This window comes from Etheostoma cragini, chromosome 15, assembly GCF_013103735.1.
Source record: "Etheostoma cragini isolate CJK2018 chromosome 15, CSU_Ecrag_1.0, whole genome shotgun sequence".
NCBI classification, from domain to species: domain Eukaryota; kingdom Metazoa; phylum Chordata; class Actinopteri; order Perciformes; family Percidae; genus Etheostoma; species Etheostoma cragini.
In genome coordinates this window covers 12168710-12187182 of record NC_048421.1, presented here as the reverse complement: position 1 = coordinate 12187182, position 18473 = coordinate 12168710, and the positions used below count along the sequence as shown (strand labels likewise).

General features: G+C 43.2%; 1 protein-coding gene across 1 annotated transcript; it reads left to right on the top strand.

Moving 5' to 3' along the window:
- The first annotated feature begins 771 nt into the window (after positions 1–771).
- s1pr2 (sphingosine-1-phosphate receptor 2) lies at positions 772–17445 on the top strand. The gene is made up of 2 exons (XM_034894450.1): positions 772–1433; positions 14187–17445. Exon 2 carries the CDS (start codon positions 14319–14321, stop codon positions 15429–15431), a length of 1113 nt encoding a protein of 370 aa, XP_034750341.1. The 5' UTR covers positions 772–1433; positions 14187–14318; the 3' UTR covers positions 15432–17445.
- Positions 17446–18473: the final 1028 nt, after the last annotated feature.

The window sequence follows — 18473 nt, the reverse complement described above, 5'->3', positions numbered from 1 at the left end:
GCATGCTTGAGTCTGAAGAAGTACCACCTGCCTCCTGATCGGTAAACTGTAAAGTTCAACTCTGAATCATCACACTCAACAGTTGTGTTTTGTCTCAAGCAATGTCTTTCTTTTTACCATTTGCATCTTTTCTCTCAAGAAGTAGCTGTCGGTTTGACACAAAAGAAAACTTAATGGTGGATCCACAATTCCTGAAGCAAACCCAAATGTCTACCCAAATGTCTTCAGCACAGAAGCTGGAGAGCTCCAAGATGTTTTGTAAGATAACTAATGTATCCTATAACAACGTTAGGCAGCTCCCTTTTCTTATCACAGACACATGACATCATAGCCACTTGGGATGACTTTGGCTTTCGGCATAATGACTGTGAAGACATTATTATCTCCTCTGGGGTTGGATAGAGGCGCTTTCACTTGAGACACCACCTGCCCGGCTGTATGTCTAGGTGCAGCCCTGATGACTAACAAGCCTTGACTTACCTCACCCTCTTTATTACACATCAGACCTGAGGGAAACATGTGAAAATCACAGCAATTAGTCATCAGTAACAACAAGTAAAATAGTGCCATGGAAGCAGAAACATGCCAAATGCCTATTTATTTATATATAATGCTCCTTTAACACTGGATAACATTTTAATTTCATTACGTTGTCACAGAGCTTTGGATATGCATTTGCAGCTGGCCACTGCTCTCAGGGGAAACTGATCCAGAATGAGTTGAAAAGTGTGGGCTCTGGTTCACGCTGGGATCTGCTAGGAGAGAGGAAGTGAGGAGGTGGAACATCTGGACTTCATTTGTGAGCTCCAGACTGGAGAAAAGGTCCAGAAATAGGCTTAATAAATATTTTCCATATTAATTGCTGTCCACAAACCCGCTTCATCGTTATATTTCGAACCTGAGACCAGCGACTCTTTATGGGCATATGACGTTTTCTGTCTCTCGTGTGTGTGTGTGTGTGTGTGTGTATGTGTGTGTGTGGGTGTGTGTTTGTGTGCGCGCCTCTCTGACGCTCCACAGCCCCGTGGAGCTGTTGTTCCCAGAGAGGAGGAGGACAATCAGACGGACTGTTGGATTAGAGCAACAAAAGAGAAAGTGCCGTTAAAAAAAAAGAAGAAGTCTTCTTTGGCTTTCATTACTCCTCGCTCTCTCTCTCTTTTTTTTTTTTTTTAATAGTGGCGCTTTCGGGTGTTTTTGTGTAGGCTACGGTTTCCGCGGTGGCGCACAGACCCGGTATGGATTTACCGAAGACTAGACGAGATACGCCGTTTAGTCCTCCGCCAAAGTTTTGATTGTCATCGCTGCCTCTCGACCCTGCAGCGGAAGAAAGCCCCGAACTTTGAAGCAGCATTTCTGGAAAGTGGTGACCACATGTGAGGACATTTGGAGACATATGTTTGTCGGCGCGTCTTTTCGCTGTATACTCTCATGGGGTAAGTCAACTATGGTGAGTGTGACAGTGTGCATGTGCTGCAGCAGCCTAACAAAAGGAACTGGATGTCTCTCTCTCGTAGGCTACTGTTGGGAAATGCAGTGCAGCTTTACATGAAATGAGCTCACTCGAGGTTTTCCGTAAATGCATCAACGATCACTCACGTTAATAATGAACTGAAAGTCTCCCTTGACGCTCAACAGTATAATAATAATAATAATAATACATTTTATTTAACAGCGCCTTTCTAACACTCAAGGACGCTTTACAGACAATAAAAGACAGATACAGGGAACAGAAAAGTGAAGTAGTTATAACAAAACAAATAAAACAAAAAACGAAACAAACAAAACAAAACAAAACAGGAGCAGTGTATTTACAGATAAGCGAGCTGGAACAGATGGGTTTTTAGTCTAGTTTTGAACAGGAGGAGAGAGTTGATATTGCGGAGGTCAGGTGGGAGTGAGTTCCAGAGTTGGGGAGCAGAGCGGCTGAAGGGTATGAGTAGGCCTATCGTCATATATCGTTGACTACCTACATGACAGCAGAATGCACTACAAGAAGCAACACGCCACTTTTGCACGGAACACCACGGCGACAATAAATTAACTTCAATTACTCGCCACAAGCCGAAACATTACGGGAGCCACTGTTCATATTTGGATTCCGTGTGTCAGCCACGTTAGTTTGTGTTTTAATGAATAACACTGTGTGTGGTGTTACACATTAACACCCAGGGCTACAGCTGTCGATCATACGAGGGGGTGGGGGTTGCGGGGGAGGGGGGGGGGCAGTTTGCTGCATCATGTCTGTATAGCTGTTGTCGGAGGCTGAGATGAGCTGCTAGCACCCCAACCGCGACCTCGCAGGGGCCTCCACACACTCATTCACACACACATTTCCTTCGAGCCGTTGCGCAGCCTGCTGTGCCCCCGACCGACAGCCCCCCCCCCCCCCCCCCCCCCCCCCCCCCCCCCCCCCCCCGATCCCTCCGATGTTGTTGAGGCTTGTTCATCCGTCACTCTAAGGAAGGCATTGTGCTGAAAGGATGTATTAATAAGACAAAAGCCCCCATTATCCCCATGTACCAGAGTTAATCTCATGGGGCAGGAGATGTGCTCCCCAGAGGAACGCAGCACAGAGATTTAACAAGCAAGGTCTTAACAGACTACAGTACATTGTTGTCAGAGATTAAAAATTAGCAAGTCCTAAAATCAATTTGTATACACTGTCACAATAACATGCATCTGTATTAAATATGTTTTGCTGCTGTAACACTAATTTTCCATTTTTTGGCTACTGACCGGTAGCATTCTATATTGGAACATTTTCAGGTCTTATGTCTATGCCATCTTTGGAAGACCTGTGATTGCATTTCCTTATCACCACTCTAAGGCCCCAATGACCAAACAGGGTGTTGTTTCCTCGTGTCCGAAAGAGTAAACCTGATGAGAGGGATACATAGGTGTCAGCAGTCCAGCCATGGGGCATCCTGTCACCAAATCACAGCGAGATAAGGTGATAAGGATGAGAAACTAATGTTTATTGCCCAGATAAAAGCCCACATCCATCATCCTCTATCCTGTGGACAGTCTGCTTCAGTCTACACAGTGTTGTGCTCATTAGCAGGCTGTCTGAAACCAAAAAGGGCTTGTTGTGGCGTTATCTCGAGCCCCAGCGACAGGATGAGAAACCAAAGTCCAAAATTCACACAAATGCTCCAAAGCCTGTTGAATTAAGACAAGCACACATTTTACTGTGATAACATCAGAAGTAGGGGGTGAAAAGGAAGCCCACTCAGCTGCATTAGGAGAGGACTATCAAGTGTTGAAGGCCCTGTCAGCAGTTTAATTGATGCTAGCGTTGTGCAAGAGCAGCTTGGTTAGTTTAGGGGGGGTGCACGGCCACTCATGGACTCAGGTGCTTCTCCCAGCATGCCTTGGACTGGCTGGAGACAGGGCATGATACAGCCGGCCTGCCGTCTGCGTTTGGCCAATGTGGCTACATGGCTGATTGCACCAGAACAAAACCCGCCACCCCACCAGGCCTGACCGCTGCCAGGCTTCTTCACACACTTCACCATCCTTGGCAAGAGCAAACCCCAGGGTGCTGTGAACAGCGTCAACTTATTGGCCAGACACTCCGCAGCTCCAGGCAAGAGCACAAATGGTATTAGTCTTACCAGTCTATCCAGAGGGACTTTAAACTCATTTATGTTAGAGCACAGGCAAACTGGCTCAGTCCAGCAGCCCATGACATCATGAGTTGAGGATCTGTATGTTGCTGACCCATATCGATGTGCTCAGTGGCCCTGCTTCCCTCTGCAATATGACTACTGTAATTGGACCCTCCCAATGGGGACTGCGTGAGAAATGAAGACAAAATAGATGAGATTAGTAAATAAATAGATGTATAAGTGCATGGATGGATAAATAAATGTATCGTAATTCAGCGGTGGGAACTGGATTTGCGGAACTTTTTTTAATGGAACAGGTCACCAGGGGGGTGAAGCCGGGGATGGGTGGGTGGTGTCGATCCCTGAAGGATGCTCGGGTTTCAGCTCAGGCCTGAGAGCGGTCTGCTAATAGGAAGCACCGAGAAGGGTTTTCCTTAGAGAGACTGACTACTATTTTGTTGTCCACACTCCCCACTTTATTAAGCCAGATCGGAGGGGTGACAACATTGTCAGATCACAGGAGCGACATGCCAGAGGCACGCTGGCTTGTACCTGGTTAAATGAAACCAGTCAGAGGTCATAACTTTCAAAAGAGAATAGGAACCTTGGCAGATCACAGGAGAAAATGCATGTGTTAATACATAGATTTTTCTCTGTAATGGTAATAGCGTTCAGCAGAGAGCAATCTTGGTTCTAAAGGCTCAGAGTTCTAACTTGTACTCCCCCTTTAGCTGAAAAACACTTTCCTTGGGTGTGGCAGCTGGAGCAAAATAAACGCCTTCTGTTCACAGGCTCCCGAAGAGCAAGTCACAACACAGAGCAGACAACAGCATGGAGCTTCTACAGCCAAGAGCTGGGAGTGTCTCCGATTAGAGAAATAAATATGGCAGCCTCTGCTTTTTACCCATTTTGGTAACGCAATTGGGAATAAGATGTCACTAAAGGTCACTAAAGACTGCTTTGCCTTCCGTTGGCAGTTAGAGAAATACACATGCACACTTGCACTATCCGTCCCTCCTTTTCAAAACTTCTTAGTTGCTGTCAGTGCCGTTCTGAGTATCATATAAACATTTAGATAAGCTGATTGGTGGAGACTATTCAAATAAGGTGTTTTACCCAAAGACACAATCTAATAGCTTTAAAGTCTCCTGTTACATTCCTTTTCCACTTGAATTCCTTGGACAAACTATGAGACCCCCCATGACCAGGCACTAATGCTTGTAGCAGCATGCCATCATTTTTTCTGCGGTGCGGATAAGTCTGTCAGATTTCAAGCTGGGACCAGCCCCTTGCTTCAAATGGCTGTCAGTTGACAATAATGGGTTTTTTTAGAACCTTGAAAGGCATTTTGCATTGTGCAACATTGCTCCACAGACATGAACATTATATATCTTTCAGAGAAATCTAAATTGGAGACCAGGTTTTTGGTTTCTGCTGTGCCTTTGGATGAATTTTGAAGTTGGAATTTATTGAAAGCATAGCCCCTTGAGATGTAGCATCTAACGTTTGAGGGGGTCGGCAGCACCTTGCAACTCCTCCTTAGGTTATGCAGTGTGATTTATGAACTGGATGGGAGCAACCTCATGCAGTCTGTTCTAGCAGCAGGCTTAATCAGTGTGGTCATGTTGTGGTTTCCTGATGTCTGACCATTCTCAGTGCTCACGCTAAAGCAGTCTTGGAGCAGGTACACATGAAGCTGTGGTTTTGGAGACCTCCTCCTCTTCTTCTTTCTTTCTTCTGCTCTCTTGAAAGCCTTTGGTATCCAGTCAGCTTTGTTTGTGCAGCTGGAAAACTCAGCAGGATTACATCAACACCCCACCTCCCCAGATCCAGAAGTAAGTTGGAGACAGTTTTCTTGGCTCTTGAATCGCCCCATGCAGCCAGTGAGAGCCTGTTGAAGCCATTCAGTTTGTTCAGAACTTCAAGTTAACCTGATTGTCTGCCAATGAGCTCTTTCAGATTCTTAAATGACTGACAAACGTACAAACACGTAAACCAAAAAGTCAACTATGATGGCCTGTTTTGTTAGAAAGAGATAGTTCGATTGTTTATTCGGTGAAGACCTCCGATTCAGTCTATCCAGTCTGAAAGACACAACGGAATTAACTTCCAGCCAAACACAAGCCGGGTCATGACAAAGGCCAGACTGCTCCATTGCAAGCAACAAATTAAGTAGAAGTGGAATCTGTTTACTTAAACTAATGTGACAACTGCTCAAACATGTCCATTTCCGATGAGCCTTGTCTCGGTCAAAGTCAAGTAGCTGTTGTCTTGTATCCTCTAAAAAGCTGCACCACAGCAATACTCACTTTCTGACCTGTTTGTCATTTTTGCAAAATATTCCTTGGCAAGCCACTCTGATCAAACCTTGCACAAGGCTTATAAAGCTGAATAAAAGAACAAGTTGTTTACAGTGGGGCCTTTTCTTTGAAATTGTTCTACTCATTTAATGTTGCCAGGAAGTAAAACAGACAGTTTTTCTCCCAAATTGCCCCTATTGGCCCTGCACACGCACACGCACACACACACACACACACACACACACACACACACAGATATATGTCTATATTACTGTTTAAGATGCATTATCCTCATGCCAGAGGATTTGATTTATGTTGTGTTGTTAAAGGAATGCATATGCTCTTTGAAGTAACCCATTTTTATATTGTATAAAATACAGAGGAACAACTGTGGACTTTGTGGACACAACAATGTTCCCTCTCCAGGCAACCGTGTTTTTCTCTAACGACAAAGCAGTGTTTAATGGATGTGTGTTTGCCAGAGGAGTATGGAGCTTTTTTCTATGCTGGGCCATGAGGAGAGATGGTGGGCCTTCATCATTTTATCATCTTAAAGGCAGAAGCAATCAGGGCGGCTTTGTGCCCCTGTGTGTCAGCCTATGTCGATGGTATCATTTAACCATTGTGCAGGGCTTTGCTTTGTCGCCAGCACCTTGCTTTCTCTTCTTCCCTGTGGCATGCGGTCCTGTGACAGTCTTTCTTGCTGCAACATCAGTGGAACAAACATTGATGTCACAGCAGCCTTCCGCGCTACCAACATACACAATTGTATGAGAACATGTTGTCAAGTAGTGTTCCTTGACACGCCATGCAACAAAAAAATCACAAGGTCTCTCACGACACCCTTGCAGTTTCCAAACGAAGAAACAGAACATGAGAAGGGGTGGAATTCAAGGTCTCGCAAGAGAGTAGAATAGGAGCAGGGAGCCAGGACAAAAGAGACCTAAACGAGGGTTCAAAGCCATTCATTAGGGCAGAGCTCATTGTAAAGACAAGGACATAGGAAGGTGTGAGAGGGGCTGAAACTTGAATCGAGCATGCCTCAGCATTCAGGTTTCTGATGCAGGCCAGCCAGACTTGATCTAACTTCTTATTGCAGTACATCAGCCAGAGTGCACCAGTCCTGCGTCTGTGTTAAAGACACCATGTGGTTAACAATAACCTACCTATACACGCACTAACCTGAAAAATTCCGTCAAGCATTTTCATGTGTGGTTTACCACTGTTCCCTGTAAAGCTCGAATTCTAAGAAAAGTCTATTACTTTTTCATGCTTAAATCTTATGGACAGATTGCACATGCATGCTGCAGAAATGCATACATTTGTCTTCAAGGATTAAGGATAAAAACTATATTGTAGTTAAATGTATTATTAAATTATTATCATTGAAGCTACATGAAACAACATTTCAGTTCTGAGAAAGTAGTTTACTGGTGCAGAGCTCCAGAGTTTCCTGAATCGAGAGTTGATTATGAAGCGTATGTGCTGTAATAAAGTCTTTAATAGGAGACTATAAGAACATGTCTGGCCCAGATGTGTGCTAAATAAATCCTTCTTGATGTGCATTCAATCACCTCTTTGTGGCCTCGTCTTTTGATCTCTGTGGTGAAGTTTAAAATAAACGAGGAGAGGAGGGGGTGTCGGAGTGAGGACGATGTGGCTCTGCAAATGAGTGGCAAGCATGAAAGGGAAATATGCAAAATAGAGCAATATTAAAACGTGAATAATTTGGAAGACAGTTACTTAAGTTGACAGGAATGGTCCGAGAGTGAAGGTATTACAGTAATTGCCTCTCAGGCTCCCCCCTTGAAGACCCCCCCCTTCCAAAAAAAATGGGGCAGACTGTGGGTGGGGGTGTCTGCGGGTCATGCGGGCTATGGCACCTTAGGCTGTATGATGCCCTTTTTTACGCAGCTCTTTGTCTACAGCTACTCTCACTGCCACTCTAAGAGCCACAGCACATGAACAACTGCCATAAATAAAGCATCGCAAAAGTTGCAAGAGATGAACTGACTGAGGAGAAGAACAGAAAACAAGTCACTTTGAAACAAAAAAAAGAATACTTATTGTTCCTGGTTTAACTGTGTTGACAGACTGGACCCCTCAGAAGAGGCTGCACCCAAACTGTCAAACTGTTTGACGACCGAAAGGGTAATCCCCAATTAAACGATGAAACTCCATGTATTGTGGACACCCACTTCCCTAATATTCAACCGCTTATATGCAGTTCTAATGAATTGTTTAGCATATTCACAAAGACAAAGAGAGAGGAAGGTCTGCTTTTGGAGCTGAAATTAAACCTTGAACACAGAGTGAAAAAACCAGAGGGAACCTGTCATTAAAAAGGAACTGTTTTGTTATTTGCCTCTCATCTCGCTTAATGATTCATGTATTCTGACACTGGTGCAAACTTGTCCTGCTTCTCTATTTTTTTTTCTTCTAAAAAAAGAGGAGATTTCTGCAACATGGTTTTGCAAGTCACAGCCATTTCTTTGACAATTTTTTTTTTCTCCGCTAAATGTGTTATTCACCCAGTTGAGTTCCTGTGCAAGCTAGAAACTGTGAGATCTTACAGGCCCCCATCTCATATCACTCAGTCTGTTCTTCATCTTGACTGTGCAAGTTACAGCGCGACACTGAAACAGGCTCTCTTCTCTTGTTTGTGCTCCCCTTTAAAACAACCAGTTTGCAATTGTCTGGGGATTTTTGTGAGTGGATGGTGTTTCAAAACAACAGTTCTGCCAACTTATTTGCCTGTATTTCACTCCTCCATCCTCAGCCCCCGCTTTTGTTCCTTGAGTAGGAGGCTACAATGTGTGAAATCATTACCAGAATGTGTCAGACTCACTGTCTCTCTGTAATAACTACCTTGATTTCCGGCGTATAGAAAGTCAGTAAATGTGCATTTCCATTCAAATGGGTTATAGAGAACAAAAGTCTGTGCATGCTTAGCACCCTGAACTTCAATAGTGACTGTTGATTCCGTGTAGTGGCATTTAGTAGTAGGCAGTTGAGGTTGCTAGTGCTTAGTTTGATCTCAAACTATTCACTGTTTTGGGTATCAGCTTTATCAGGAAGCTTGTGTGGTATGAAACAAAGAAAACAGCAACGGCTAAAGATAAGATCACGCAGTCATGACCAAGATGTAAGAACTGCTCTGGGTTTACTTTTGAGTTCACAGAAGAGACGCTGCTTACCACTTAAAAGAGTAGCCCTGTGAGCTTATTCATCTGTGCTGTGATCAAGGTTGTTTAAAGGACCAGTCATGTCCCAGCGGCAACATGAGTCCTCTACATCCCAGTTAAAGTAGTATTGGAAATGCTTTTTCCTGGAAATTGACTGCAGACAATCAATGGTGTTGCTGTGTTGATGTGAAAAGGTTTCCCATACAGAGCCACGGGGCCCAGTGATGGATAGAGCAGCCGAGAGACGCTGCAGCCACCTGCCAGTACACACAGTCCAGCCCGTGTTTTCTGAATTCGCCAAGCATGACTGCATGGCGCTGTTAAATCCAAAAAAAAGAAAAGAAGCTAAAAAGGCCTGCCATAACGGGCCCATATGTGCAGTGGTTTGTGACGGCTTTGAGAAGCACTGAGCTTGCTGTGTAAAGACAATGCCGTTGTGCGTTAAAGAAACAGAAAATAAGTAGATAACTATGGGTATGCATCTTTCAGTTAAGTACTTTCCTTAGAATTGAAGGATCCGTGGTAGCAGTGGTAATACTTTGTGGTGCTAATAGTTAGTTGTGTTAGCTCCTCTGGATATGGCACGTCAACACTTGATTGTCACAATGCTTCGAAGTTCTTTGCTTTTAACATTTTTCCTCCAAAATGCCACGCTCTTCTGCTGTATGAGTCCCATTCACACCTTTTGGTTTACATCAGTCTCAAAAAGACACTTTCAGATTATTCATTTGAGTGTAAAGACTCAGAGGTTTTCCCTTAAAACATGATTTTTGCAGTTTAGCGCCCAATCTCCATCACTGCTGTGTCTCACACACAGCTGCTATCGCCCTGAAATATCTATAGTCCTTCCTTAAATGAGTGCTGCTCGGTCATTATGGTGGTAACCCCCGCAGACTATACTTTTGAACAAATCAGCAGCAGCAGATGCTTTCTGTGTTTCCATTGGTGGATTACCTTGTACCTCAGATTAAGTGTATTTCAGAAGAAAGGCCTGGTGTCTTGTAGAGGGCACAGGAAGTCATTAAATCTCCTAAAATGGAAAATGCACATGATTCACTTTCCAGCTTCATGCTGCTGGCTTTTTTTTTGCAGATTGTGTACTGTGAAAAAAAAGATCAGGCTGGATTGATGCTATGTTGCCACTACAGCGGCTTGTGAGCAAGAAGTGTGAAGGGCAGATGGAGGAAGATGTGTTACAAGATGTTTCAGACCACAAACTCTTCTAGGTACGCAAACAGTAATCACCGGTCAATGCAAACAAGAATAGCTGCAAATCTGTTATCTAGACCCTATGTGTTTGTGAGAGCTTGTACCTTTCACCCCGAGAAAAGAGCCAGGTTTAAATAGAATGCGGTAACAGGTGGTGTAGTCGGGTGGGTTGCCTTGGTTTTTAGATGAGCAGACGCTTTGCTAATTGGGGCTTATCAGGTGTTTCTGGGGAAAGCACCTGAGGCTTTTGTGCAGCTGTCAGTCTTAAGATGGAAAGGGAAACTCTGTCTGTTGTTGAAATTAGGAGAAAAGAGTCATCTTTCAGCAGCACCCGTTTGAATCATCTTTTGGGAGTTAGAAATGATATGCAGCTGTTTGCAATTGTGGTTCAATGGTCGATTAAACATGTTCTCATCTTTAAATGCGGTTATGAAAAGTAGCTATGAAAACTCTGACAACACGTTTGCAGGATGTGTTTATGTGAACGTGCACCACAATAGCATGTCTGCATCATTTCTCAAATAGGGAGAAACAGGTACAATAGATTCTTGGTGATAAGGCTCACGTAAGCTTTCTGATAGGATATCCTGTCTCAGGTGTCTGTATCTTGTTTGACTTCCTTTGTCTCTTTGGCTTTCACTTCTACCCTCCTGACCACAGTTGTTTCTTTTATCACCTTTTTGTAACCGTGTCTGAGCTTCACTGTGAAATTCAGACAGGATATTATTTGTCTTTCTGTAGCCTCTCTACACATCAACACCTACAAAACAGGACTTTGACAGTTGTTTATTAAACCAAAACAACTCCAAATGTTCCATCGTCTATGTTCTCATGAAAAACTCTACAATTAAAAAGTATTTCCAATATCCACAAACTAATGTATCTGCATTACTTCGGGAACAATGTAAGATTATGTTTCATTCACAATGGAAGAATTTGAGAATGAGTTTCAAGTTATTTCCACAATTAAAGTAGCAATTTAGTACTTGGATATGCTGTTCTTTAACACTGAAATGTAGATCTTTTACTGTATACTTAAGTTACAGTGAAATATATATTAAATGCATAAGTGCAAAACTTATTTAGTTGAATTGATTGGAAGTGTATACAGGCAATATCTGTAACATCTGATGCACAAGAAATACAGCTGAATATACTTTAAAGAAGTGGTGTAACAGAATTTTCCCGCCTTTGGTTTTATAATTTAAATTGTAATATTTTATATTCTTTAAAAATTGTTGTAAAATATTAATCAGCTCATAGAATAATAGGTATACATAAACACCTTACTAGTAATATTTTATATATATATATATATATATATATATATATTATTTTTATCAATTTGTTGACTAATTACTGAGGTATAGTTTTTATAGCAGAAGGTTGTGCTTCCTTAGCTTACCCCTTGTTTCAAAAGAGTCATTGGTCGACAGAGCTTGACATTTTTAACAATGTGTTATGTCTATTGTGGTAGTGTGACAGTGATGTCTGGGTCTTACACAGGGCACAACTTTGAAGACAAGTTGGTCGGGAAGGAGGGTTTACATAGCAGGAAGTCTGCACTCCTGTCGACCAATCACCGTGGAAACTGTCTGAAAGGCACTCGGCAGGTAGAGGGGCGGGGCACGGTTGCGACAAGACGGTGCTGTAGGCAAACCAGCCCGTCAGGTTTCACAAACACACAGTAAAATCCTTGTGATGATAGACGCCAAGGACTGGAGGTGACCGGACGACCTCAAGCTGTCCACACAACACATGTGAGACCTGTCCAAAGCAAACCGGGCCGAGCAGAGAGAAAAACAAAGATGAAGCAAAAAGAACTTGGTTTTTTCCCAAGCGGACTGGAGACTGTGGAGATACAGAGCTGGTGTTTATCGCCTGACTTTTCCATCCATAAAATCATTATAGTCTGCAATAATGTAACTTAATGCAATTGTGCTGGTGCAACTGGCACATGTGTTCAGCCTCAAGCCTCTTATTTGTGTCTATTAATGGAGCTGATGGGGAGGGGGAGACAAGCTGCCCTGATACAGCAATTCTGATAAGGGAGTGCTCAACTGTAAATAAATGTCTGTTATGATACAGTTGCAGCAGCCAAATGGAAGTGTGCTGTCCCATTATTAAGGCTGAAGGGCAATGCTATCCACACTGAAGGAGGGTATTGTTCTTTGTTCCTGGCTCAGGAAATAGTGTGCTGGTTATTACTGGCAACCAATAGCAGCTATGTGTCGAACCTGCCTGTATGCAAGAGAATGATTTGCTGCCAATTAGCCGCGTGTGTGTCAGAAAATATTTCTGTACACGTGAAGAGTAAAGTTCTGCGCGGTGAAACGCGTCACGTGGATGAGTTTGTACGTGTGAACGTCACAGTGATGTCTCAGATTCCAGCCTTTGTGTCCAGATGCCGTTCCACATGCATGCTCTCTGTCTGGCTTTGTCTGATTTCCCTCTCCATCTTCCAGTCTCTCAGATTTTGAGTCAAAGCCCAGCAGAACATAGACATGGTTCAGCCCCAGTTTCCAATAAAGGTTTCCAATTAAGAGCTAACTAAAGAAGACAGGTAGTGGAAGCATCAGTGTTGAATTACCTCTGGAGCTGGCCTGCAGAGGGATCCTGTTGCTTACTGACAGGTTTAATTCACCAGCTCCGCCTCTAATTAGATATCCAGAGTCTCTAACTATCCTTTGTCTTCAGCCCTGGAGCTGCAGCCAATTTGATTTTGTTTTGGTTTCTCTTTGGAAAAATAGCTATTTCAATAATTTTGAAGCCACAATCTGGGTTCCCAAGGCTTTTGTACGTTTAAGGTGCGTGATTATAAAACTTGGGTCAAAGATTTTCCACATTGGGGCGTCCAGATAGCTTAGTTGGTGGAGCGGGCGCCCAGAGGTTTACTCCTCAACGCAGAGCGCCTGGGTTTGACTCCGACCAGCTGTATGTCATTCCCCCCCGTCTCTCCCCTTTCATTTTTTTCAGCAGTCCTGTCGATAAAGTCCTAAAAATGCCCCAAAAATAATCTTTAAAAAAACTTGTTTTCATAAAGTCAGGAAACTCACACTTTTGCTATCTGATTTGCTGTTAGCTTGTGTGAACTGGTTAGAAGGGGTGGGTTGGGAGGAAGAGGTCTGGCTGATCCACAAGCTATGCTGAAGTTTCTAGAGGTAGCTCACTGGAGTGGAATGGTTTGCTCCCCACAACAATGCCATGTGTTGACAGCCGAGTGCTCGGACAGGGTTAGTGGAATGTCCCCTTCAGACTGTAAGCCCTTTGTCTAAGCACCGGCACTCACAAAGTATTTAATCTTCCACCTGAAGATGATCTTTGCCTGCGCAAGGTTCACAAGCCAACAAAAAAGGGAAGATCTTTGCATGTCAATAATTCTCGGTTTTCCCACAGATTAATTTTTTATGATAACATAAAACTCCTTTGTGAGCCATTATTACTTTCCATTCCTTTTAGAACGTAATAAGCTGCAACTGTTGCCTGCGTGGGTGTTTCATTTGGGATGTAACAAATTGACTCAGTAAGTGCAGTGTGTTCACTGTGTGGCCATTCATTTATGTCATGTGGTTGTTGGTTACTATAAATGTAAATGCCAGTTCTTCATTTTGAATCTGTTTATCTTTTAGGTCACCTCCGTAATGAACACCCCTGATAAAAAGGGGTGTTCATTCCTGGATATCTACTTGAATGTTTAGTTCCCACTGTACAGACTTGGGAACAGGTTGTTGCCTGGCTACTTTGTTTTTCTAGCCCTTTTACTTTGACGAGTGCATTGCTATCTTTAAAATGAATGGTTGCTTTGTCACAGTTTATTTCATAAGTGACACTGAATTTCCCTGGTCAGTAACCCTGGCTTTCTCTTCCTTTCTGTGTGTCTGCAGGTGACCCACATAGAGCTCCTTAGACGTGACCGTGGGACAGGCAGGCTCCCTCCCAGCCTGGACCCTCTTCCTGTCCTTTCCTTAAAGGCAATGGGTATTGGCTTAGACCTTTTGCACAACTCCACTGTGTGAATGAATCTTCACCATAAAGCCGCTGTGCTCTGCCACCCAGTCACCATGAAGAGCAAGTATTCCCAATACTACGATCAGAGTCTGATCCCCTCCTACTATGCCTTTGTAAAGAACATGACCATCGAGGAGCTAGCTAAACGTAGTGAGGATAAAAAGCAGCTCACCACACTCAACATTGTCATCGTGGTCCTCTGCACCACCATCATCCTGGAGAATCTGCTTGTCCTCATTGCTGTCTGCCGCAACAAGAAGTTCCACACCGCCATGTTTTTCTTCATCGGCAACCTGGCATTCTCTGACCTGCTGGCAGGCTCGGCCTACATAGCCAACATTTTCCTATCAGGGCCAAGGACCTTCCACCTTATACCTGTGCAGTGGTTCATCCGGGAGGGAACGGCATTTATTGCTCTGGCAGCTTCCGTCTTCAGCTTGCTGGCGATAGCAACAGAGCGCTATATTGCTATTACCAAGGTTAAGGTGTATGGCTCCACCAAAACGTGCCGCATGTTCCTCCTGATAGGAGCTTGTTGGGTCACCTCCATCCTGCTTGGAGGACTTCCCATCATCGGCTGGAACTGCATCAATAACCTCCCTGAATGCTCAACTGTATTGCCACTCTACTCAAAGAAATACATCCTCTTTGTGGTCACCATTTTCAGCCTCATACTACTCTCCATTGTCATCCTCTATGTGAGGATCTATTTGATTGTTCGCTCCAGCCACCAGGAAGCGACAAACTCACCAGCCTATGCCCTTTTGAAAACTGTCACTATAGTGCTGGGTGTCTTCATAATGTGCTGGCTGCCTGCTTTTACCATCCTCCTCCTAGATTCGTCCTGCAGGATACAATTTTGCCCTATCCTCTCCAAAGCAGACATCTTTTTTGGCTTTGCCACGCTGAACTCGGCACTTAACCCATTGATCTACACACTGCGCAGCAAGGACATGAGAAAGGAGTTTCTGCGTGTGTTGTGCTGCTGGGGGGTGCTGCAAAGCGGGCGGCCTGCTGACCGTTGTCTGGTCCCTCTAAAGAGCTCCAGCTCTCTGGAACACTGCAGCCACAAACACGAACACCAGAGCACACCAATCATGCAAGATTGTACCAGTGTCTAATATGATGCAAAGACATCAGAGTACTTGAGTATGCTGAGTGTGTGTGTGTGTGTGTGTGTGTGTGTGTGTGTGTGTGTTTGTGTGTGTGTGTTTGTGTGTGTGTGTGTGTGTGTGTGTGTGTGTGTGTGTGTGCTGCATGCGTGCGTTCGTGCATGCGTTCATGAGATCGAGAAGAAAAATAAGAAGCGAGCAAACCGTGGACTGAGATGCCTGGCAAGGCTACAATGCAGACTTTTTCTTATTACAATCACAATTGTGTGAATTCACAATCAGCATTCAATTGATTGCAGCAGGCGTAGAAACCCAATGCTCAAAGAGGGAACCAACTAAGTAAGGGAGAACTTTCAGAAATGTGAAAATAGCTTTTTCAAAGGTACTCATTAATTCATATTGATTTCAATCCATTTTCATGTTTATGCCTGTCATCTTATTATTGTTTTTCCCGAACCCCAATTGAAAGCCAAAAATAGAAACATAACATGCTTTATATCATAGTTATGGTGAGTTGTTTAGGTCCTTCCAAGAACTGAATCAAGGCAAACTGCAAAGCTTGCAAAGTTGCACATTGTAGATTACTTCCGTTGAGCGTTGTCTTTAGTAAGGTTTAAGCACAATATTCTCCTTAACTGATATTTGTATTCATGAGGCCCACAGATCCATCACTCATTCTTCATTATTCCACAGAGCTGGAGAAAGTGATCAACTTCCCTCAGCACTGCACTCCACAGAAGCCAAATTAGCACGAGTGCCCCCTTAACAAACCAGGGCTATATATTCCCCATATAACCTTGCTTAAAACCATTTCATTAACTGCAACAAACTTACATAATCTGCCTACATTTAATGCATGAAATTCTAACTTATTTGTAAGTGCTTATGTACGTATGTATGATATATTCCAGCTCCAATTTCCATCACTAACCAATATCCCCTTCCCTCATTTGTCCTCATAATCTGTACCTACTGCTTTTACTGTGGTCTTTTGTATCTGAACAGTTTCTGTCGAGGAAAGCCTAATCAGAAAGCACATTTCCTGAAGTGAGTCGGCACTGATGAGTTTTACTCAATGACAGCTGTCCAGCTGTTTTGACAAACAAGGCAGATATCTTGACAGTGTTGAAGCAACGTAGCAAAAATGTGGTGTATCTGTATGTGCTTTCCTCTTTGGGAATTAAGCTGAATGTATGTATGAAGTGTTTGGGGCAGGTGCTCCATTGTTGACAGTATTATTGATCATCATTTGGAATTATCAAATCATTGACGAGCAAAGAGTGGGATGAACAGGGTAGGTGACTCTCACTGTGAAGTCTTAAATAGCACCATGAACAAAGATTTGTTGTGAACATCCTGGTTTAATTTGCTAGCCATATGCTTTTGTCTTTCTTAACATGTAAACAAGTCTCATCTTTCAAAAAACCACTTGCCTCCCCTACAAAATAGGAGAAGATCCGGGTTCAAATGCACACAAGGGGACCTGCCCTGGTAGGTCACCTTCATCCTCATTCTCTGACAGCTACAACATGTAACTTCCTTCTGCCACAGGAAGTCTTGTTTTTCTTTTATTGGTTCCTGTTGTTCATGGTTACACTAACCTTCCTGCAGACACACATTTAAAACTCTTCTCTCCCTCAGTGTATTTTATATTGACTACCAAGTAGAAATGGTGAAAAGCACTTTGGCAGCTTCAGTGATGTTTGCTTCCCCCCAGTTTTTTTCAGATGGAGAGGTGTTTCTCCAGGTACACCTGTGTACCTGTCACTTCATTGTGTTGCTTGACTCTATGATGTTTTGTAATAACTACATTAACTATGTATGTTTGTATGTAAGTATGTATGTATTTTTGTACAGTTTGTATGATTTGTGTTGTATGAAATGTCTTGTGTGCAATAGCCTTTTGTGTCCAGTAGCACGCTGCCTGTGTTAAATCGGTACAATCTGAAACACTAATGTAGGTACAGAAACTTTTTGTTAATTGCATTCCCTTTTTTATAAAATAAATAAAATACTGAAAGAATCTGTTTTGTGTGTTCAAGTTTCATTCTGAGCTGTCCCCTCGAGAGTATCTTAACTTACTGTATGACTACATGGTATGCCAACTGCACAGGGAAGGACATAAAATCCCTCAATCGAATCACAAGATCTTCTGTAAAATTCATTGGACTTCCCCTGCCCCCACGAGACGACATCTTTAAGATCCACTGCCTCGGCCGAGCGCACAATATTCTGCATCATGAGACACATTTCTCAAACCATCTCTTCTCCCTTCTTCCATCTGGCAGGCGGCATCCGTCTTTTAGAGCATGCACGTCCAGGCTGCAGAACAGTTTTATCCCCAAGGCCATCACAGAGTTGAACAATCATTGGCCAGCACAGAAATGAACAATCATGCCTCCCCATCCCCCAGCCAGTATAGTTGCACTTTTTATAAGGGGATTCTATGCAATGGGATGCCTTGATAATGTTTTTTATATTTTTCTTATTTTATTTTTTGTGTGAGTGTGTATATGAAAGGGAATATTGTTTTAGAGGCTGCACAAGCAAATTTCAGTGTGTGGTTCTATTACACAATGACAATTAAAGTCTTTTTTATTCTATTCTAAACAAGTTCATTGCGGCTGTAGCTTATCTGCAGGTCTTGATATGCCTTTCCTATTATCATACATCTAAGAAGTATTCAAAATGCAGCATTTAATCCAAACATGCTCTGACAAGGTCAGCAAAACACTAGCTCCAACATGAAAGCCCAAAATATTACAGTACATCCAAATGCTGCTTGGCATTAACCATGGCTCTCTTATCTAATAAAATTGTTCAATTGCTTAAGAGGTAAAACAAGAAAGAGCAATAATGGGAAGCTGGACAGGAGGCAGGGAGGGTGAAAATTGTGTGTGGTAAAGTAGAATGTCTATTTGTAAGATAGTTTGTCTGAGAGAAGCACACAGAAAGGCCCTGGGAGAGGTTTTTGGGGTATGGAGTACACTTTGGGTGAGGGGAGACGCTGACTTACTGTGGCCTTGGGAGAGTTGGGCTTGTTTCCTGTCA